The 24304-nt window shown below is 41.2% G+C and overlaps 1 protein-coding gene across 1 annotated transcript in view; it reads right to left on the minus strand.

The window, feature by feature from the left end:
• Window positions 1–23825, minus strand: part of ALG9 (ALG9 alpha-1,2-mannosyltransferase) — a 96272-nt gene extending 72447 nt beyond the window's left edge. Inside the window, exons 1-6 of the mRNA XM_059180402.1 lie at window positions 23472–23825; window positions 22521–22659; window positions 21139–21273; window positions 11909–11979; window positions 7402–7490; window positions 4362–4497 (exon numbers count right to left, since the gene is read on the minus strand). Of these exons, the coding sequence (XP_059036385.1) occupies window positions 4362–4497; window positions 7402–7490; window positions 11909–11979; window positions 21139–21273; window positions 22521–22659; window positions 23472–23602 (701 nt within the window). The 5' untranslated portion in view covers window positions 23603–23825. The remainder of the gene's footprint in view (window positions 1–4361; window positions 4498–7401; window positions 7491–11908; window positions 11980–21138; window positions 21274–22520; window positions 22660–23471) is intronic.
• Window positions 23826–24304: the final 479 nt, after the last annotated feature.

The following is a 24304-nucleotide window of genomic DNA, read 5'->3' on the forward strand; positions in this document are numbered from 1 at the left end:
ATGGTCTCTGCTGCATATTCTGTGTGTGTGTGTGTGTGTCAACTGTGGGTGTGTGTATGTTTTGTTAACAACCCTTTATAATGCAACAACTTCTTAGTTCTTGGGCTGTACAAAATAAGACCAAGTGGACTGGGCCCACAGGTGACAGATTGCCAGCCTCTGTGATACAGAGGAATGGCGAAGCTACTGTAGAGTTTAAAACAAAACAGGGAATGATATAGTCCTATTTGCATTTCAGGACGGTAAGTCTAGTTTGATTACGGAGAGATTTCCAGAGATCAAGCCTAGGGATGGGAAGGTCATTTAGCAGGCTGTATGGTAATCCAGGAGCAGAGGTGAAGAGGAGTAGTCAGAGTCAAGATATTCAGAAGGTACAATAAACAGGACATAGGAAAGAGAGACGAGTCACAGATAATTTTCAGGTTCCTGGTTCAGCACTGAGTAGATAGTGGTGCCATTTATTGGGATAGAAACATAGGCAAAAGAACAGATATAGACAGAAGATAAGGAGCTCAGTTTTGTAAATGTTTAGCTATAGAAAAGGAGATATCTAATATATATGAGATGACTGGACCAGATTTAAGATACGGGAATCATCAAGATGACTGAAAGATAGGAGAAGAGATAGAAGAGGGCTTCACACAAAATCTTTAATATTTTGAAGATATGCAAAATAGAAGACTGACGGTGGGAAAACCAGCCTTGAAAGCAAAATTAAGAAAATTTAGAATACTTATCCTCTAGAAAACATTGAACTCTCCTTAAAATTTATCCCATAAATAAATTTCCATAAATGTATAGATATATATACAAAAATGTTCACTGAAGCATTGTACATCATAGCAAAAAAAAACAGAAAAGGGACGCCTGGGTGGCTCAGTTGGTTAAGCAGCTGCCTTCAGCTCAGGTCATGATCCCAGCATCCTGGGATTGAGTCCCACATCGGGCTCCTTGCTCCGCAGGGAGCCTGCTTCTCCCTCTGCCTCTGCCTGCCACTTTGTCTGCCTGTGCTCTTTCTCTCTCTCTGACAAATAAATAAAATCTTTAAAAAAAAAAAAACAAAAAAAAAAAAAAAAAAAAACAGAAAACTACGTATCTACCAGCAAGGCAATGGCTACATTATGGTCAGATAATGGAATGCTATGCAACCCAAAGAAGGCTCTAAGTCTACATACACAGAAGATACATAGCTTTTCCCCTGTGGCCTCTACTCTGGTGGGAGTACCCCGGCTGAGCTCCCAGACACATGCAGAGAGGACAGCTGTGGGCTTTGGACACAGGCAACCCCAGGATGACTGGAAAGTAGGACATCCTTGGCCCTCCTAAAGAGAGAAAATTAGTGGCTGGTGATCAGTCAGTACAGCATTCTCAGATGCCTTTACCTGAGTGAGAAATCTGCCTCCATCAGGACCTCAGGTGTCTGACAGCCCTATGTGATACCAAGATAGGACATTCCTGTAAATAAACTTGCAGGACATGTAGAGCTTTGCAACACTGACATTTACTGCATGTTGATGATGTACCAGAATTGTAAACTCATTCTACATATCTTAATCCTCTCAACAGGCCTACAAGAGAAAGAACACCATGGGGAAGGGGGAGAGAGACAATCTTAAAGCAGGATCCAGGCCCCTGCACATCCCGATGCTGGGCTCCATCTCAGCACCCTGGGATCACACAACCTAAGTGAAGAGTCGGACACTCAACCGACTGATCCAACCAGGTGCTCCAAAGATTTTTTTTTTTTTTTAAAGGTTGGGGTAGAGTAGGGTTCCCATTTTAGTTTTACATACATAGTAGTACAACTGCTAAAGTAAGGGCATAAAGACTTTATAGATACATATTATAAACAAACTGTTACATAATAATACAACACAAAAAAGCCATTCTGAGATTATTTCAACAATATATAGAGAATAATCTCCCTATATGCTAAAATAGCATTTGCTAACATTGCTGAGGGTCAACATTCCTAACCTGTTAAAAGTATCTTACTCCAAAAGGCTATGTGATACTTAATAAAGAAACCCTAGAAATGATCCTATTAAAAAAAGAGAAAAGAAGGACGCCTAGGTGGCTCAGTTGTTAAGCATCTGCCTTCGGCTCAGGTCATGATTCCAGGGTCCTGGGATGGAGCCCTGGCTTCCTGCTCAGCGGGGAGCCTGCTTCTCCCTCTCCCACTCCCCCTGCTTGTGTCCCTCTCTTGCTGTGTCTCTCTCTGTCCAATAAATAAATAACAATAAATTAAATCTTTTTTAAAAAGTAGATATATACAGTTACAGGATGATTCTATTTAAGAATTTATGATACGTATGCACATATACATGCATGTGCATTTACACACAGAAGGACAATTTCTGGAAAGATATATACAAAAGTATTAGTGACTATCTTTGAAGATTAGGCTAGGGGAAAAGAGAATTAAGAATTCTTTTTACCTCATACAAACTGGAACTTTTTTTTTTAAGATTTTATTTATTTTTCAGAGTGAGCACAGGCAGACAGAGTGATAGGCAGAGGGAGAGTCTCCCTCTGAGCAAGTCTCCCCCCTGAGCAAGGAGCCCAATGCTGGACTCGATCCCAGGACACCAGGACCATGACCTGAGCCGAAGGCAAATGCTTAACCAAGTGAGCCACCCAGGCGTCCCTGGAACTTTTTTTTATAATAAAAATATACTACTACAGTTGACTTTTGAACAACACAGGTTTAAACTGTGTGGGTTAACATACATATGGGGTTTTTTAATAAATACAGTACAGTACTGTGAATGTATCTTCTCTATTTTCATAGTAATATTTTCTTCTCTCTAGCTTACTTTATTGTAAGAATATATAATACAGGGCGCCTGGGTGGCTCAGTGGGTTAAGCCTCTGTCTTCGGCTCAGGTCATGATCTCAGGGTCCTGGGATCGAGTCCCACATCAGGCTCTCTGCTCGGCGGGAGTCTGCTTCCTCCCTCTCTCTGCCTGCCTCTCTGCCTACTTGTGATCTATCTCTCTGTGTCAAATAAATAGATAAAATCTTTAATGTATATATATATATAATAAATACAGCATACAAAATACATGTGACTAAGTTATTGGTAAGGCTCTGTCAACAACAGGCTATTGTCAAGTTCCTGGGGAGTCAAAGTGACATGCAGGTTTTTCAACAGCGCAGGCTGTCAGTGCCCCCATGTTGTTAAAGGGGCCACTGTACTATAATGACCTTAACATCAAAGTACAATATTTTTCTGAATTACTAGAGGCAGTGCAGACTAGAGCAGAAGTTGGGGGAACAAGAAATAAGGAGTGAGAAATACTATGGGCCTTGGGAAAAGAGCTGTTGAGGCAAGAACTGGAGATCTCAGGGAAGTCTGGTTTTAGGCCTGGTGAGTGGGAAAGGCACAGCACAGAGTGGTACAGTGTGCACAACACACCAGAGGCAGGGTCAGGGAGGCCTGAGTCCAGAGGGAAAGACAGTATCTCAAGCCAACTCCACGCTAAGCACAGAGCCCAATGTGGGGCTCAGTCTTACCACTGTGAGACCACAATCTGAGCCAAAATCAGGAGTTAGTCGCTTAACCGACTGAGTCACCCAGGTGCCCCAGCAAACAGAATCTTCAAGGAAAATCACCCTCTTAGACTCTCTTTTCTCATTTATAAAGCACTAATGACTGGAGTGCCTGGGTGGCTCAGCTGATTAGGCGACTGACTCTTGATTTCGGCTCAGGTCCTGATCTCAAGGTCCAGGGATCAAGCCCAGTGGGGAGTCAGCTTAGTCCTCTCCCTCTGCTCCTCCCCTGACTCATGCATACTCGCTCTCTAATACATAAATTAAATATTTTAAAAATAATTTAAAAAATAAAGCTCCCGGGGCACCTGGGTGGCTCAGTGGGTTAAAGCTTCTGCCTTCGGCTCAGGTCATGATCCCAGGGTCCTGGGATCAAGCCCCGCATCAGGCTCTCTGCTCAGCAGAAAGCCTGCTTCCCTTCCTCTCTCTCTGCCTGCCTCTCTGCCTACTTGTGATCTCTGTCAAATAAATAAGTAAAATCTTTAAAAAAAAAATAAAAAATAAAAAATGAAGCTTCCATGATTGTATTTTTCCTGCAAAGCTGCTGTAAGCATAGGGATAAAGTTCATAAGGGGTTTAGCAGCAGCTAACATACAGCAGACTAACATACAGCTTAAAAATCACTATTCTTATTAGAATGAATCAACAATATGCACCAAGAGAAATATTCTTCCATTTCCCATAAGCTCTGTAAGTACAATTCATTCCTGTAACTTTAGGTCATAAGCAGAGAACACAGAGATAGGCTAACACAGAGATTTACTATGTGCCCAGGGACACAAGGAAGATGAACTGTGTTGGTCCCTTACCCAAGAGCAGCACTGAACGGCCAGCCCAAGATAGCCCCAGCGGCTACTCCAAGCACAGCAACTGAAGTCTTGTCCATATACCAGCCAGTCACGGCTACCAATGTGGTGTACATACAGAAGCTGCTAGGAAGGAATGCTGCAAAAGGAAAGGAATGGGGAACACAAAGAGGGGGAAGGGGGTTTATTAGATGTTACTAAAAATTTACCCACATTACACAATACCAATAACCAGGAACATATTTTGAGAAACAATATATTAGAATTGTACAGTGAAGTCATACCCCTTAAAAAAAAAAAAAAAAAGTGAAGTTCAATGATTTTTATTTTCTCAGTCTTTTTTTTATTATTGTTTATTTTTTATAAACATATAATGTATTTTTATCCCCAGGGGTACAGGTCTGTGAATCGCCAGGTTTACACACTTCACAGCACTCACCATAGCACATACCCTCCCCAGTGTCCATAACCCCACCCCTTCTCCCAATACCCCTCCCCCCCAGCAACCCTCAGTTTGTTTTGTGAGATTAAGAGTCACTTATGGGGGCTCCTGGGTAGCTCAGTGGGTTAAAGCCTCTGCCTTCAGCTCAGGTCATGATCCCAGGGTCCTGGGATGGAGCCCCGCATCAGGCTCTCTGCTCAGTGGGAAGCCCGCTTCCCCCCCATATCTCTGCCTGCCTCTCTGCCTACTTGTGATCTCTGTCAAATAAATAAATAAAATCTTTAAAAAAAAAAAAAAAAAAAAAAAGAGTCACTTATGGTTTGTCTCCCTCCCAATCCCATCTTGTTTCATTTATTCTTCTCCTATCCCCTTAACCCCCTCCATGTTGCATCTCCACTTCCTCATATCAGGGAGATCATATGATAGTTGTCTTTCTCTGACTTATTTCACTAAGCATGTTACCCTCTAGTTCCATCCACATCGTCGCAAATGGCAAGATTTCATTTCTTTTGATGCCTGCATAGTATTCCATTGTATATATATACCACATCTTCTTTATCCATTCATCTGTTGATTGACATCTAGGTTCTTTCCATAGTTTGGCTATTGTGGACATTGCTGCTATAAACATTCAGGTGCATATGCCCCTTTGGATCACTACGTTTGTATCTTTATGGTAAATACCCAGTAGTGCAATTGCTGGGTCATAGGGTAGTTCGATTTTCAACATTTTGAGGAACCTCCATGCTGTTTTCCAGTCACTCTTCTTTTTTTATGGTACCAACACACCCCTAGTTAAATGATGCCAAAACACCATTCCTCTCCTGTCCTGTACCCTAAGTCCAAAACTTAGAAAATTCAAGGTTATATTTCCAGACAGGGAATATGCTGCAAGAAACTTGGAGCCATTGTTGACTATTTCTGAAGTAGTTTATCTTCTGATAGTTTTCTGAGACTGTCCTGGCACTAACCTTTACCCCCTAGGAATTCTGGGAAGCCGTCTCAAGGGCCAAATATTGGATGGCAATGCTGCTTTGCATCCTGCATTGACAGACATAGATAGTTCAGGCTGTGGAAGTGCCTTAGTTACTTCCATCTAGCATCACTCTGCTGTAGTAAACAGCTACAACAGAGGCTGAGTGCTTTCAGGGTCTCTGTAACAGTAATATGCGATCCATGTTTCTAACAACTCTATACAAAAATGCAGATCTGCCTCTCCAGGCTGCACAAGGCGACCTCGCCTAGAGCACTGAAGAAGAAACAGCGGCACAAGGCCAGTACCACAACCAGGCCATGTGATCTCCCAAACTCAGGAAAGGCTTTGGAGGCTGTGTATCAAAGGGTGCCTTGAACTTCTCTGGGCCTTCTCGTTCTTGGCTGGGATGACAAAGCTAAAGGTACTCCTGAAAACCTCCCTCTTGTAAGAATCCATTTTAGGAGTAGCAAAGTAACAAAAAAACAGGAGGTAAAAGCTTCACAGATAAATGCTCTATAATACTGAAGCTCTCTGCAAAGTTGTCAGTTACAGCCACCAATGCAGAGGACAAGTGAGCAGAGGAATTGGAGGTCTCTGCTGGCCTGGAAGGGAGAGCATGGTCTCCCGGAGCACTGTGACTCTCATAAGGTCTCTGCACAACCACATAGATTTTGATACTGTCAATGAAGTTAAATGTACACTTTTGTGCTGGATATGATTCTTGTGTATATTTTGTGGGTATACTAGATTCTGGTACACACAGAAATTAAAACTGAGATAATTATATCTAATAGCTTAATTTTTCCAGAGAAGTGGAAACAGGCTACCTTTTGGCAGCAGGCCACCATGGCTCAGAGAACAGAAATGTGCAACAGCAGCACGGCTCACAAGCCACAACTCTAAGGTTGTATCCTCATTCTCTTTAAGGATACCATTTAAAAAAGAGAAAAAAAGGCCCAGAGGATGCATACCTTTATAGAACACATCGCAAATAATGGGCAGAAAGTAGAACCACAAAGAACAGGGTTTTTAGACATAAAAAAGAACAAAATAACAAAATTGTTTTTTCTTCCTCTAACAGCAAGAAAAGGCAGAAGGTGCTGATGTCTTTCAGTCTGGTTTAAAAAAAAAAAAGGGCACCTGGGTGGCTCAGTGGGTTAAGCCTCTGCCTTCAACTCAGGTCATGATCTCAGGGTCTTGGGATCGAGCCCCGCATCGGGCTCTCTGCTCAGGAGGGAGCCTGCTTCCTCCTCTCTCTCTCTCCGCCTGCCTCTCTGCCTACTTGTGATCTCTGTCTGACAAATAAATAAATAAAATCTTTTTTAAAAAAATTTTTTAATACAATAATATAATAGAAAGCTCTACTACTTAGGAGTTCTCTGACTCCCAGTAACTCATTTCACTTTTCTCAATTTCCATGTCCTCATCTGCAAAAATGAGAAAGTATTGGTCTTACCCCTAACACAAAATTGCTGTAAGGACTGATGAAGATCATGCAAGAAACAGTGCTCTGCAAATTACTGATATTCTATCTAAACATAATCTATGCTGACACAAGTTCTTCCTTTCATGTAACTGTGAAAGTTCAGAGTACCTGTTATGCCCTCACCTGCCCTTTTACTTACCTGATGAGGAGCAAAACATGCCAGTGCTAAGAACCAAGAAGGCCAGCATCATTCGACTTACATGCAGCCCAAACTTCTTGCACACAGCCCTAGAAGAAAGGCAAAGACCATCAGCATAGTCAATCTTAAGGACAGACATTTCAAATCAAAGGAAAAAACATACCCCCATCGCAGAAAACGCTCAAGATCTAAAGGCAGACACAAAACTGCTTGGACAGGTTTGTTAGCAATTCTGTGTGTAAAACAAACCCAAACATGCTTACTCTTCAAGCAGAAGAAAAACTCTAGGAGGATATGTTATCTTTTCCATGCTAAGATCATGTACACTATCAACAGGAAAACAGCACGATGCAGTGGAAAAGTAACAGGCCTCAGAGTCAGATGGGCACAGGCTCAAATCTGGGTTCCGCCACTTACTGGCAGCAGTACCCTGGTCGGGTGACAAAATCCCTGTGTCAGAATCCTCACCCGCCAAGTGAGGATAATGAGAATGCCTACTGGTCACACTTCTGTGAGGACAATGCATGGGAAAGTGTTCAGAAGACTGTCTGGAACAGAATTGCTCAATAAATAGTAGTCACAAGACAAAAAGGCGAGGAGACACATGAAGGGTTAATAAGAAGTTGTCTAAGTCCATGTTTCTCAAACCCAAGGAATGAGAGTCTTCTCTACTTCATTCTGGGAGGTTTTTAACCCCGTTAACATTCTTAGGAATGATTACCGCTTCATTTAGTCCACATTTGTGCAGACATATTCCTGGGTTAACTGTCGGCTAGCTCAGGTTCCTCAGCGCATCTCAAAGCTGCTTTCTGAATTTTGCTTGCTCCTAAGTATATCATTCGTAAGTTTGTTGAGGGAGGATCTGTTAATGGCAAATTCCCTTTTTGTTTGGTTTCTCTTTTTTTTTTTTTTTTTTTTTTTTTGTCTGAAAAGCCTTACTAAGCTCCTGGTCTTAAAAAAATGGCTTAACTGAGTACACAATTTTAGGATGACAATCATTTTCTCTGAGTACTCTGAAGTTTTCTTTAATCTCCTGGCTTTTGAGAAGGCTCCCGTCAATCTAACATCCCTTTGTAGCTATTCTATTAGTTCTGTCAACTTTTAAGATCTTCTTTGCCTTTGGTGTTCTACGTGGTTCACTAATTCCTTATTTATCCAGCTCAGGATATGTTGGGCTCCCTGAATCTATGAATTAGCATCTTTTTTTTCATCAATTGTGGAAATTCTTAGGTATTACTTCCCTAAATACTGTCTCTCCCCACTCTATCATCTCCTAGAATCTGACGGAATCTGTCAATACAGGTTTAACATCTTTATATTTCCCTTCTATTTCCTTTCTGTCACTCTGTACTTCATCCCTACTGAGCTCTTCAGATCAATTTTCTAGTTTGTTAGTGTCTAACCATTCAAATTAACCACTGCGTGTTAAACATCAATTCTGCTTTCATTCCTAGAAGTTCTGTGTGGTTCTTTCTCAGATCTGCTGGCTTATCTTCATAGTCTCATTCCTTATTTTTCTTTTATCTTCTTTATTGTATTGTGGACAATACAGGTAATCAGGGGGTCTACCTTAACAGGTTTTTAAAAATACGATATAGTACTGTTATCTGCACAATGTCGTATGATAGCTCTCTAGACTTATTCATCTAACAACTGAAATTTTATACCCACTGATTAGCAACTTCCCATTTCCCCCTCTACCCAGCCCAACAATCACCAACCTGTGCTTTGCTTCCACAAGTCTATTTTAGAGTCCCATAGGTGGAATCAGTGGTGGTTGTCCATCTGTAACTAGGTAGCTCACTTAGCACAACATCCTCAAGGTTCGTGTATGTTGTCACACACTGCAGGATTTCCTTCTTTTTCAAGACTGAATATTCCCTTCTAGGCATATACCCCATTTTCCCCCATTTATAGGTCAATGGACACTAAAGTTGTTGGTATTGGTCACAATAATCTTCGTTATCGTGAAAAATGTTACAAGAACATGGAAGTGCAGATACCTCTTCAAGATCCTGTTTTAATCTTTTAGATAAATACCTAGAAGTTGATTGCTGGATCATATGGTAGTTCTATTTTTAGTTTTTTGAGGAACCTCCATACAATTTTGTACAGTGGCTATACCATTTGGCATTCCCACCAACAGGGCGCAAAGGTTCCAATCCTACATCCTTGCCAACACCGATTTGTGGTTTGGACGGGGTGTGGGGGGGGGGGCTTTACAATAGCCATTCTAACAAGTATACAGTTATAGCTCACTGCAGTTTTGATTTGCATTTCCCTGAAATACAGTGACACCATGTATCTTTTCAAATACCCGCTGGCTAAGTGAACAGCATCTTTAAAGAAGTGTCTATTGAAGTTCTTAGTCCATTTTAAATCAGATTAATGGGGTTTTTTGGTATTGAGCTGTGGGAGTTCTTATATATTTTGGAATTGAACCTCTTTCCAGGTTATGGTTTGTAAATATTTCCTTCCATTCTCTAACTTCCTTTTCACTCTGGATTATTTAGGTTCTTGTTTCTTATTCATGTTTTCAAATTCCTTCTTTTTTACTTAGAAATATCAAATATGTTTATGTTCTTATTTTAGTAATTCCTAATCAACGAAGTCTTCCAGGTCAGCTTTGTTATTATTGCTGTTGGTTCTCAAGTACAACAACTTGTTCACTTCTGTACTTTGTGATTGAGATTTTTATTGTGATTTCTTGTTCACTAGAACTTTATTTGTAGTAATTCTTTGACACCTGGGTTAAAGATCCATTTCTCTGGAGAAGCTTCCCCTTTTGCTTTTGCAAGATACCTATGGGCACTGCCAACCCAGAACAATTTAAATAAATTCTCAACTTGGGATTTGAGGGGATCATGTAAGGTGATGTTCATTCAGCCCTTAACCAATGTCAAGACCAATACATGGTTACAATCCTTAAAGACAGCACTAGCTTGCTTCCTTCTCTGTGCCACCCAGAGTCACGGCCAAAGAATTTCTGTGTCTGACATTTTTAACTGTTTTCTAGTGGGGATATTTTTAATAATCATTATTATAAATACCTTTCAAAGCATTATTAACACATTAGGTTGCATGTTTAAAAAGTGGCTTTTATTACTGCAACACTTAAATGCTTAATACTTCCACTAATATTCAATCAACCGATAGGTACTTGGTGAAAGACAATGTGCTGGTTGCAAGTAAGAGCAGTCAGTCCCACAACGGGAATAATTTCCTCTCACCTAAGCTCAAGGAGAAGAGGTAAATCATGATTCTGTATCTTGCAACCAAAATTTAGGCTCTACTAAATCCTACCACATGAAACACCAGTTACCCATATATTAACTTTACATGAAGATACGGAACTTAACACACCTCAGGAAGGAAAAGTGATCATTAAAAGTTTTCCCCTCCAACAGTGTTTCAAAACACCAAGTCCCACTTCTTTCCTCAACAAATTAAAAATATAATCACCATATAATCCAGCAATCCTACTTCAGGATACACATCCTAAGGACATGAAATCACTATCTCAAAGGGATAGCTGTAGGCCCATGCTTACTGCTGTACTATTCGTAATAGCCAAGACACAGAAACAACCTAAATGTCCACCTATGAATGAGTAGGTAAAATGTGGTATACGTGTACAGCAGAATATTATTCAGTCATAAATTTCAAAAGGAAATCCTACCACTTGCAACACACGTGGATGGACCTTGAGGGCATTATGCTAAGTGAAATGTCAGACAGTGAAAGATTAATCCTGTATCATCTCACATGTGGAATCTAAAAAAAGCCAACCTTGCTGAAACAGAATAGAATGGTGCTTCCCAGGGGCTGGGGAAGCAGAAGGAAGGGAGGAGACAGAAGATTAGGAGATGGTGGCCAAAGCATACAAACTTCCACTTAGAAGAGGAGTAAGTTCTGGTGACTATAGTTAACAATACAATATTAATGTACTTGAAAGTTGCTAATAGAGAAAATCTTAAAATGTTCTCTCCACATAGAAAGTGGGAAGTGATGGATGTGTTAACTAACCTTACTGTGGTACATCATGACATATGCATTTATCAAATAATCATGCTGTACATCTTAAATTCACACAGTATTATTTCAATTATATGTCAATAAAGCAAGAAAAAAATTTTAAGTCCTACTTTTTTTTTTTTTTTTTTTAAGATTTTTAAAGATTTTTTTTAAAATTTATTTGACAGAGAGACACAGCCAGATAGGGCACACAAGCAGGGGGAGTTGGAGAAGGAGAAGCAGGCTTCCTGCTGAGCAGGGAGCCCAATACAGGGCTCAATCCCAGGACCCCAGGACCAGGTCCCGAGCCAAAGGCAGACTTTTAACAACTAAGCCACCAAGGCACCCCTTAAGTCCTACCTCAAATACAGTATTAGGAGCTAGGACGAAGTGTTTTCTATTTCAAACACTGCTTATGATCAGAAAAAAAATGTTATAATGGGCTTCCATCATAGCACTTTTAGCACTTTTAGAAGCAAAGTTTTATACTCACTTGTAAAAGTAAAGTTCACAGATACAGCTCACAAAAGCCAGGAGACATCGTAAAAAGTAGAAGACAAGAATCTGAAAGAAACCCAGGACAAGAAAACAGAAGTCACAGAAAACTCTTAAAGATGAAACACTTCCATTTGTCATTCATTACACTGAATTGGCATAATCCTTTTGAAAAGCAGCATGTATCAAGAACCATACATGTATTCCTACCCCTAGACCAAGTACACCTATTTCTACAAGACCAGCTCGCAGAAGTAACTCGGACTAAGCAGGGAAGGTTAGTTCTACTCATGAAAATGGTAAGTGTGGCAGTATTACATTAGGAAAAAACTGCTTAAAAAAAAAAAAAAAAACTACACAACATCCAATGATGGGGAAATGGTCCAATCAATTATGCATATGTATTTCATGGACTATTACAGATCTTGAAATTCACAATTACAGCAACAGTGGAAAAATTCATATAAAACTCATACAATCAATAAACATTACCTAAACAACCATAATATATTGATAATGACAGCTAATTACTCAATACTAGATAAAAATACACATTAATACACATCAGAATTATAGCTTTGGAAATCAGAAGCATAGGAGATGACTGAAAATAAATGTAGTGAAATGGTTAAGGTGGCTGTATCAGGCTACCAGGACTTAGGTGTATACTTTCCCTCCTGTCTTCCAAACACATGTAATGTGATTAATTTCATAATTAAGAACATCAACTTAAAAAACAGTAACAGGAGTTTTATTAATAGTTTTCATACTATAGTGCACTGGTATATTTAAGAGCATCGAATACTTTAGAATGTAAGCAGTACTTATATATATATCATGATTAAGATTACTGCATGTAACTTAGGGATACTTCACATTTTCAACACTATAAACAAAATATTCCAAAAAGAGCACAATAAATCAAAATTAAATGCCAGATTCATTCATTACTTCAATAAAGACACACTGAAAGCCTAATATACACTGAGCACTATTCTAGATGCTGCTAGAATTTCAGATAATTTTAATACAAAGTACCTACACATGTAAAGACCCCTCATCTAATTAAGTATAAAACATTTGGAAAGTTAAAAATTAGGGGTACCTGGCTGCTTCAGTCAGAAGAGCCTATGTCTCTTGGCCTTGGGGTTTAAGTTCAAGCCCCACATAGGGAGGGTGTAGAGATTACTTAAAAATAAAATCTTTAGGGTGCCTGGGTGGCTCAGTGGGTTAGGCCGCTGCCTTCAGCTCGGGTCATGATCTCAGCATCCTGGGATTGAGTCCCCCGTCAGGCTCTCTGCTCAGCAGGGAGCCTGCTTCCCTATCTCTCTCTCTCTCTGGCTGCCTCTCCGTCTACTTGTGATTTCTCTCTGTCAAATTAATAAATAAAATCTTTAAAAAAAATAAAAAATAAAAATAAAATCTTTAACTTTTTTAAAGATTTTATTTATTTGGGGGCACCTGGGTGGCTCAGTGGGTTAAGCCTCTACCTTCGGCTCAGGTCATAGTCTCAGGGTTCTAGGATCAAGCCCCGCATTGGGATCTCTGCTCAGCGGGGAGCCTGCTTCCCCTCTCTCTGCCTGCCTCTCTGCCTACTTGCTTTCTGTCAAATAAATAAAATCTTTTTTTGTTTTTTAAAGAGATTTTATTTATTTGACAGACACACAGCGAGAGAGGGAACACAAGCAGGGGGAGTAGGAGAGGGAGAAGCAGGCCTCCCGCTAAGCAGGAAGCCTGACACCCAGCTTGATCCCAGGACCCCAGCCGAAGGCAGACGCTTAATGACTGAGCCACCTACACACCCCATTGAAAATAAAATCTTTTAAAAAATTAAACATTAGGGGTGCCTGGGTGGCTCAGTGGGTTAAGCTGCTGCCTTCAGTTCAGGTCATGATCTCAGGGTCCTGGGATCAAGCCTCACATCGGGCTCTCTGCTCAGCCGGTAGCCTGCTTCCCTTCCTCTCTCTCTGCCCGCCTCTCTGCCTACTTGTGATCTCTCACTGTCAAATAAATAAATAAAATATTAAAAAAAAATTAAACATTAACATTAATTATGCTAAAAATTAACATTAATGTAAGAATTGTCTTTGGACTGGACAACAATGCCCCAAAACAATATGCAACACATAACTAGAAATATTGGTCAGTGCAAAGGGATAAAAGAAAAAAGGAGGGATAAGGAATGGAAGAAACTAAACTATACCTACACAGATGGAAGAGAATCCAAGACCTACACCTGATACACCAGTGACACTAATGAGGAAATTTAGCGAGATTTAGATTAAGATTAAAAAAAAAAATTGTATTCCTATCAGCAATGACCACCAAAAAACCCAGCAAAACAAGATTCCTTTCATAACAGAAATAAAAAAGTATGAAGAATGTAGGCATTAAGCTTCCCAAAACTTGTTAAGACTGAAATGGGTACATTTACAAATTTTATTAAAGGATACAGAAAACCTAATTAGATAAATACATCATCTTAAGGATGGAATAACAAACCTATAAAAATACTGATTTTCATATTAATATAATTAAATTGGATTCCAATAAAGAAAAAAAAAGAATTTGGGGGAGGGGCAAATGTGAAAGGATTTTTAAAATACAACTTTTATTTTATTTTATTTTAAAGATTTTATTTATTTGACACAGAGAGAGAGAGAGATCACAAGTAGGCAGAGAGGGAGGGGGAGCAGGCTTCTTGCTGAGCAGAGAGCCCGATGCGGGGCTCGATCCCAGGACCCTGAGATCATGACCTGAGCCAAAGGCAGAGGCTTACTCCACTAGGCCACCCAGGCGCCCCTAAAATACAACTTTTAAAATGGACAAAGTAGAAAATTTATCAACCAGATTATTAACACACACTACAAAGCCATAATAAAAATATGGTATTAACAATTTGACCAATGACCTAGAATAAGGAGGACATAAACAGACCCATACATGTGGGAATAAGGTGTCTGATAGATAAGGTATTACAAATCAGAAGAGAAAGGATGGATTATTTAGAGATGGCACTGAAAAATCCAGTTCACTATATCATAAAAAATAAAGCTGCATCTTTCTACAATTTATAAAAAATAATATTCAAGGGGTGCCTGGGTGGCTCAGTCATTGAGCATCTGTCTTTAGCTCAGGTCATAATCCCAGTGTCCTGGGATCGAGCCCCATATGGGGCTCCCTGATCAGCGGGAAACCTGCTTCTCCCTCTCCAGCTCCCCTGTGCTTGTGTTCCCTCTCTGTCATAAATAAACAAAATCTTAAAAATGGAGATTACTTAATAAAATTCTTTAAGAATATTTGAAGGTGGGCGCCTGGGTGGCTCAGTGGGTTAAAGCCTCTGCCTTCGGCTCAGGTCATGATCCCAGGGTCCTGGGATCGAGCCCCACATCGGGCTCTCTGCTCCGCGGAGAGCCTGCTTCCTCCTCTCTCTCTCTTTGCCTGCCTCTCTGCCTACTTGTGATCTGTCAAATAAATAAATTAAAAAAAAAAAAAAAAAAAAAAAAAAAGAATATTTGAAGGTGGGCGCCTGGGTGGCTCAGTGGGTTAAGCTGCTGCCTTCGGCTCAGGTCATGATCTCAGGGTCCTGGGATCGAGTCCCGCATCAGGCTCTCTGCTCAGCAGGGAGCCTGCTTCCTCCTCTCTCTCTCTCTCTGCCTGCCTCTCTGCCTACTTGTGATCTCTTTTTTTTTTTTTTTTAAGATTTTATTTATTTGGCAGAGTATTTGAAGGTATTAAAGCCTTATATGTGACAGGTAAAATTATAAAGCTAAGAAAATACTTTTTAGGGGCGCCTGGGTGGCTCAGTGGGTTAAGCCACTGCCTTCAGCTCAGGTCATGATCTCAGAGTCCTGGGATTGAGCCCCACATCGGGCTCTCTGCTCAGCAGGGAGCCTGCTTCCTCCTCTCTCTCTCTGCCTGCCTCTCTGCCTGCTTGTGATCTCTGTCAAATAAATAAAATCTTTAAAAAAAAAAAAAAAAGAAAATACTTTTTAAAAATATTTCTTTTTTGGGGGGTGCCTGGGTGGCTCAGTGGGTTAAAGCCTCTGCCTTCGGCTCAAGTCATGATCCCAAGGTTGTGGAATTGAGACCCACATTGGGCTCTCTGCTCAGCAGGAAGCCTGCTTTCTCCTCTCTCTCTGCCTGCCTCTCTGCTTACTTGTGATCTGTCAAATAAATGAATAAAATCTTAAAAAAATAAAATATTTCTTTTCTACAATTTGAGAGAGCAAGAGAAGGCACAAGCAGGATAAAGGGTAGAGGGAGAAGCAGCCTTTCAGCCAAGCAGGGAGCTCAATGCAGGACTTGATCCCAGAACTCCAGGATCATGACCTGAGCCAAAGGCAGACACCCAACTGACTGAGCCACCAATGTACCCAGAAAGCTAAGAAAATACTTAAGAACATCTTTGTGAACTGTGGTAAAGAAGGATTTCTTTTAGAAAGACCCAAAACCTACCAACCATTACGTGAAAAACTAATTGGCTTGACTTGAACAAAATTAAAGATTTCTGTTCAACAAAAGGCCCACAGACAAAACAGAGCAGTGACAGCTTAAAAAATTTCTAGTATCTAAAACCTACAAGGGGTTACCACTGAGAACTTCTACAAATCAGAGGAGAAACCCAGAAAAACCAGTTGAAAAACAGCCAAACAATGTGAATAGGTAAATCATAGAAAAGAACGAATGAATGACAAATAAAAATGCTGCATCTCACAAGTAACCAAGGAAGGACAATTAAAATGAGAAACATTTCACATACATGAGAATCGCAAAAATTAGCAAGTCAGAACATCAAGTGCTCAGGAGATGTGAGGTGGCTGAAATATGGAACACTGTTGCAGAAGTGTGAAGTTGGATAGCCACTCTGGGAGTAATATGGCAATAGAAATTAAGTACCCTCTACACACACACACAAACACACACACACACAAACATCCCACGGAATACATCCTTCAGAGAAACCACACACACAGATCCCACTGAATATATAATTCAGAGAAACTGAAAACCAGATCCAGAGGGAGATAAAACCAAGGTATTCCTGTTTAGGGTGGCAAGAAGTTGGAAACCATCACTAGGGGTGCCAATTATTACCAGATGCTCTTTTAGCAACAATCCACCCTCTCTACTGGGCATGAGGATGCTGGGATTGGGACTCGATAACTCTAATTCCTCCTCGTCAAGTGGCTTCCTACTGGCTTCCATTGGTAAAACTTACCAGGAAGGAGACTGTATGGAAGAACAAGGGAAATCTTCATTCCTGTTCTGCTTCCTGCTCATATAGTTGATGTAAGGGAAGAGTGATAGGAGATGAAGGATTCTGCTGAATATGTCAAACTGGAAGGGACAGTGGATACCCAAGAGGACACAAAAGGCTTAAGCATTGCATATGGTCATTTCTCTACTAAGACCTCTCCTGTACCCCTCTCCTCTGCTAAGTTCTAAAAACCAGAAATTAGCTATTAGGTAGGGAAGGGAAAGACAGTTGTATCACTTTCTAAGACGCTACCTTTCTTATCAGTCTAAAATGCATACACAATCATGTCTCTCCTCTAAAACCTCTGGATGGCTTCAGAAAGCCCTTGGGGGTATAAAAGTCTAAATGCTTACTAGAACCTACCAGGTGTTGTATAAATCTGGCCTCCTCCTACCTTTCAGTATCATAAAACCCACTCCACCACTCACGGTCTCTTCCAAGCATCAAGCTTATTTATACAACAAGGCCATACTGGCCCTCTTCCAGCCTCATGGTTTTCTTCCCTCATCCCCATCCTTCCTTTACCTAGATGACTCCTACTCACCCTCTAGTTCTCTCATCAGGGACTTCTGCTTCATGGAAGATGGATTAACCATACTTTTCCCTTTTCATCCTGCTCTGTAAAACCAACAACTCTGGACATTATAGGTGAAGTAAACCTGGGACAATTCAAGGTAGGGAGAAAGCAGCAGACTGCCTAGGGATTTTAAGACCAGAGGAAAAACATAATGTTAAGTTCCCTAGGTTTTCTTTCGCCTTCTATATTCCAGACTTAGAACTAAAGAAGTTGGCAGCTAGAAATGCAAATGAGCACAAACACCAACCAAAGCCTGGTCAATCTTGCCAAAAGGCCGAGAAAGGGGTAGCCTAACAAGACAGAAAACCTTCAGACAATAATCACTCTACTCCAGCAAAGCACTCCAGAAAGAAGGGGGGGAAAAAAAAAAAAAGGAGCTTAACTCACACCCATGCCATCAAAGGTCCAGTAGGAAGCCAGGGCTGTCAGTGGAGACCACTTGGATAATTTTTGACTCACTCCTGCCCACAGGAGTGAAGGCAAAGTGAGGAACCTCAACTTGTACCCCAACCTGGCAGTAACAAAGGTGGATAACACCCTCCTTTCTCCTGCTAGAGTGGGATCAAGAGCAGCCAGACAAAACAGAAGGCTTCAAAAAGACCCAAAGATGCAGAGGAAGCATGCTGGGCCCATGAATAAGATCCAGAGTCTCATAATCCCACAAATGTCCACATTTCAACTGAAAATTACTGAATCTCAAACTGAATAGTTGAAAATAGTCAATCAGCAGATACTAACAAGATGAGACAAAAGTTAGAATTATCTGACGAACTTTTAAAGGAACGGTTGTAAAAATGCTTCAATGAGCAATTAAGAACACACTGGAAACACGAAATACAAAGTTCCAGTAAAGCAACAGAATATATAAAGAAAAACCAAAGGGAAATTTAAAAACAAAAAATATAACAATCAAGATAAAAGCTCAACAGATATACCCAAGAGCAGAATGGAAGGGACAGAGGAAATAATTCGTGAACTAGAAGATTAGAAATTGCTCAATCAACACAGAAAATATTTAAAAAATAGGGCCTCAGAGATCTGTGGGACCATAATTAAACATCTAACATCTAACATTGATATCATTGTAATCTCAAAGAGAAACAGGGCAGAGATGACAAAGTATTCAAAAAAATAACAGCTTGGGGCGCCTGGGTGGCTCAGTGGGTTAAGCCGCTGCCTTCGGCTCAGGTCATGATCTCAGAGTCCTGGGATCGAGTCCCGCATCGGGCTCTCTGCTCAGTGGAGAGCCTGCTTCCCTCTCTCTCTCTCTGCCTGCCTCTCCATCTACTTGTGATTTCTCTCTGTCAAATAAATAAATAAAATCTTTAAAAAAAAAAAAAAAAATAACAGCTAAAATCTTCCCAAATTTGGCAAAAGACATAAGCCTAAAGATTCAAGAAGTTTAGTAAATTCCAAACAGCATAAACCCATAGATATCCATGCCAAGACCCCCTACAGTCAAATTTCTAAAAGGTAATCAGGTTAGGTCTCCTTTAACTCCTAATTATCCTTTAGCACTCTTAAAATTAGGATCTCCTAATAGGCTGTCTTATTGCACACTGTACTTTTCGTCCATAAGACCGACTGCATTTATAATTACTTGTTCAATATTCATCTTCCCCACTAACCTATAAATTCATGAGGTCAAGGATTTGGCCACTGTTACACCCAAAGCACTCAAAGTGCCTACCAGACAAAATTTTGTCCATTAGTTTATATCCAAAGTATATTAAAAAAAAAGTCTACAATTCAACACAAAGGAAAAAAATCCAATTTAAAAAATGGGCAAAGTCGGGACACCTGGGTGGCTCAGTTGGTCAAGCAGCCAACTCTTGATTTCAGCTCGGGTTATGATCTCAGGGTCCTAGGATCAAGCCCTGCATTGGGATCCTAGCTCAGCTGTGAGTCCGCTTCAGGATTCTCTCCCCCTCTGCCTCTGCCCATGTGTGTGCTCTCTAAAATAAATTTTTTTTTTTTAAGATTTTTATTTATTTATTTGACAGAGAGAGAGATCACAAGTAGGCAGAGAGGCAGGCAGAGAGAGAGGAAGGGAAGCAGGCTCCCTGCTGAGCAGAGAGCCCGATGCCGGGCTCAATCCAAGGACCCTGGGATCATGACCCGAGCCAAAGGCAGAGGCTTAACCCACTGAGCCACCCAGGCACCCCTCTAAAATAAATCTTTAAAAACAAATGGACAAAAATAAATAAATAAATAAAAATAAAAACAAATGGACAGAAGACATGAATAGACATTTCCCCAAAGAGGTCATACATAGGGCCAACACACACATGAAAAGATGCTCAACATCAGTCATCAGGGAAACACAAATGAAAACCACAATGAATTATCACCTCACATCTGTCAGAATGGTCAAAATCACAAGAAACCAGTGTTGGTCTGGATGTGAAGTAAAAGGAACTCGGGTGCACTGGTTGGTGCAAGCTGATGCAGCCACTGAAAAACCTGGAAGTTTCCTCAAAAAATTAAAAATAGAACTAGCACAGGATCCAGTAATTGCACTACTGGATATTTACCCAAATAAAATAAGAACACTAAACTAAAAGGATATATGCACCTCTGTGTTTACTGCAGCATTGTTTACAATAGCCAAATTATGGAAGCAGCCCAAGGTCCGTAGATAGATGAATACAGAGGTGGTATAGACATACAATGGAATATTATTTGGCCATAAAAAAGAATGAAATCTTGCCATTTGCAAATACACAAATACCATATGATTTCACACATATTCTGAATATATGGAATTTAAGAAACAAACAAAAAATGAAGAAAAAAGGGACGCCTGGGTGGCTCAGTTGGTTAAGCAGCTGCCTTCGGCTCAGGTCATGATCCCAGCGTCCTGGGATCGAGTCCCACATCGGGCTCCTTGCTCCGCAGGGAGCCTGCTTCTCCCTCTGACTCTGCCTTCCACTCTGTCTGCCTGTGCTCGCTCTCACTCACTCTCTCTCTGACAAATAAATAAAAAATTAAAAAAAAAAAAAGCAAAAAAAAAAAAAATGAAGAAAAAAGACAAAACAAAACAGACTCAACTACAGAAAACAAACTGATGGTTACCAAAGGGACGGGGATGCAGGAATGGATGAAACAGGTGGTGGGAATTAAAAATACACTTATCTTGATGAGCACCTAGTAAGATATAGCATTGTTGAATCCCTATATTGTACACCTGTAACTAATGTAACACTATATGTTAAGTATCCTGGAATTAAATTTTTACGAAGTTGCCCCAGTAATGTTTGTTAAATGAACAAATGATTACTCTTTAAAAAGTCCTCTCCTACCTACAAATCTATTTTGTCCTTTTTTGAAAACTGTTCCAAAGACTGCTCTCTTAATCACCTCTAATTGCTTCCAGGTTGCCTGCCCTTACCTTATTAGTCTGAAGAATTCTTGCATGAAATGCAGCTGGCCAGGCATGAAGCAACAGGTAAGCATAGGAGCGAATCGCATAAACTGGGGAATATTCCCAAGTCTGAAACCCCTTCCCATAGATGAGGTAGTGTGTCTGAAAATAAAAAACAGTTTCAGGGTTAAATTGGCCAAAAATCTTTGCTAAGCGAATACAGGTGAAGTTTCCAAGCAAAAATATTACTAAGACAAAGGTACAAAGAAATGATGAAATTCTTAACAAGATTTACAATTAATAGATAAGAATCAAAATGATCCAATACTGACTAATATTAGGACATTATAACTTCCCCAAGATTATTGTTTGGTCAATGTCAAAAGTTTGAATTTTACACTCTACTTATTTTTTTTTTTTTGAAATACTCATTAGCCAAGGGATACCTTGGCTCAGTCAGTTAAACATCTGCCTTTGGCGCAAATCATAAACCTCCTGGTCCTGGGATCAGGAGCCCGAATCAGGCTTCCTGCTTAGCAGGGAGTCTGCTTCTCTCTCTCTCTCTCTCTCTTTTTCGCTCTCATCCCCCACCACTCATTCTCCCTCTCAAGTAATTAAAATACTCATTAGCCCAGAGAAATTCTAAACCTTAGCATTTTCCTTAAACTACCTATGCTAAGCATTTTTTAATGCAAAATGGGATCTGAATATTTCACCTCTGAATTCCCTGTAATAGGAAGTCAGCAAACATATATATTTATACACATATGTGTATAAATCACAAAATAGTAATACAATCATACCATTTAATAACATTTTATTTTAGCAATCAGAAAAAAGAATAAAAAAGGTTGAAAGAAAGTAGTCACTTCCGAACCATAAGACTGTGGATTCTGAGAAACAAACTGAGGGTTTTGGAGGGGAGGGCGTGGGGGTGGGGGGGTTGGGTGAGCCTGATGGTGGGTATTAAGGAGGGCATGGATTGCATGGAGCACTGGGTGTGATGCATAAACAATGGATCTTGGAACACTGAAAAAATAAAATTAAAGAAAAGAAAAAGAAAGTAGTTACCTCTAGGGACTAGGATTTGGCTATGAGAAGTAGAACAGAGAGCTATGTTTTTCCCTTTAAGTTTGGTTGTAGTTGGTAACTTTAAAAATTATCTCAAAGTATTATTTTGATTTAAAATAAATTTACAAAAGTTACACATCACATCTTTTTTGTAAAAAGCCCCATTTTCCCATGGCCTTCAAGGCAGGTAAATCATCAGCTTAGAATACAAAAGTGTAAATAAAGTTGTTTTACTCTCAGCCACAGTTGTATATTATTTGTATCCTGATTGGCAACAAGGTCCCAAGCAGTGAAATCAAGGGGGGAAAAAAAGAATGAAAACTAAAGAAATCACCTACTGGTTCCCAGTAGTTGAAGGTTTCATCACAGTCAGAGATGTTGCTCAGGAGGGCAGCACATAACCTTGCTGAGAGCAGACACTTGAAAGCAGTAGATCCTTCAGGTGCCCAAACTTGTCCTGCTTTGTTCCCAGATAACCTGCTCCGAAGCAAAGGGAGGATATGTCAGGAAGACCTACTAACTAGAAAGCGGTTCAGGGCAGAAACGGCAAGAATGCCCAGGACATCAAAGCACACTTAGGTAATTCACCTCAAAAGTGAGTTGTTCTAAGTAGAACACCGAAGGGACGAAGACCTGAATGAATCTTACTTTCCACTTCCTGCTCCTAAAGCGTAAGCTTGTTCATACACTTTAACTCACTGCCGATGACACTCCTTAAAGGCCACAGAGCTCTCCCCTTTTTCTTTCGTAACAAGGTCATTACTTCCCACATCTTTATTCATTCCCCCACTTGTTCAAATGCACAGAGGCCTAAATCTGTGCGAAGTGCATAACCCCCTCCAGTTCCATATGTTGACGGGTCCTTTACTGCGGTCCTAAACCCGCAGTGCCTGGGCTTGGGGAGAGAGACGGTTGCAGGTGCTGGCGGCTGTGGGGCCCACACTTTAGAGGAAGGGGTTAGGACTTTGCAGGCAATGAAGGAAACTGAGGCACACTGCCGGGAAAGGTCTGCTCTTCTCCCCCCCTGCGGCTTGGCCAACTCAAACCGCACGACACCAGCCCGCTCTGGGCCTGGGCCAGCAGCCTCCGAGCCTCCCTCCCGGCTTTCTTCCCGAGAAACACGGGACGCACGATGGGGGACCCAGGGCTGGGCGAAGACCGGACGGGACCCGTCCAGGAAGAGCACAGGTACCCGGGGAAACCAGGCTGGACCGCGCCGCCCGGGGAGACCCTTGGGGCCAACCCCGCGCCGCCCGGCCGCCACGCCCCCGCCGCGCCCGCACACCTACTCGGTCCGCGGCTCCGCGCCGCTCGCCTCACGGCTGCACAGCAGCTCCCGCAGCTTGTCCGCGGCGGAGGCCGTGTCCCCGCCGCTGCTCCCGCTCCCCTTCAGGCGCTGACGAGCCCCTCGGCTCGCCATGGCACGCGTGGAGAAGAGGTACAACTCGGCACCCTACGAAAGCGGCGAGCGCGGAGACATAGCTTTGGCTGGCAACGGTGTCCGCCGAGGGACAAAAGACCTTGACATGCGCAGAAAAGACTAAATTAAAGTGTTATTGGGCCAATTGGGGCAAATCCCGAAGTAGAGAAGAAATAAGACCTGAGATTTAACCTTCACCACCAGTTATCCCTTCCACACATTTGTAATTCTTGGCATTCCGCCCTCCGTCCCACTCTCTTCCTCCACTCTTCAGCTCTAATGGAAAATGGCTAACCACCTCGACCTCGTGAGCTGAGGTATTTATCCAGTTAAAGATAACAGCACAGCTGCAGAGGAAAGGGGAGGTTCTTGAAAGGTCACTACACCTCGCCCTCTGTCTTTTGGAGAGCGGGATAGAGACAGCCTGTAGCTAATTAACTGCTTCAGAGAGACAAAGCTGTAACGGCAGAATATAGAATAAGAAAAAGGAAAGCCTGAAGAAATCTTGTGCAACAAATCAACCATACACCTGGCACTGCCATTGCTGCTAGCAGTTCGATAAGCATTTTACACACTTTATCCTTTTTAAATACAATACAACCACCTTGTCCTTATCAATAAATAAACTGAGGCCCAAGGTTGCATAGCCAGGAAATGGTGGAGCCCTGTTCCAACTCAGGTCTGTCTTATTAGGAAGCCCAT

Source organism: Mustela lutreola, chromosome 1 (genome assembly GCF_030435805.1).
Source record: "Mustela lutreola isolate mMusLut2 chromosome 1, mMusLut2.pri, whole genome shotgun sequence".
In the NCBI taxonomy this organism is placed as follows: Eukaryota; Metazoa; Chordata; class Mammalia; order Carnivora; family Mustelidae; genus Mustela; species Mustela lutreola.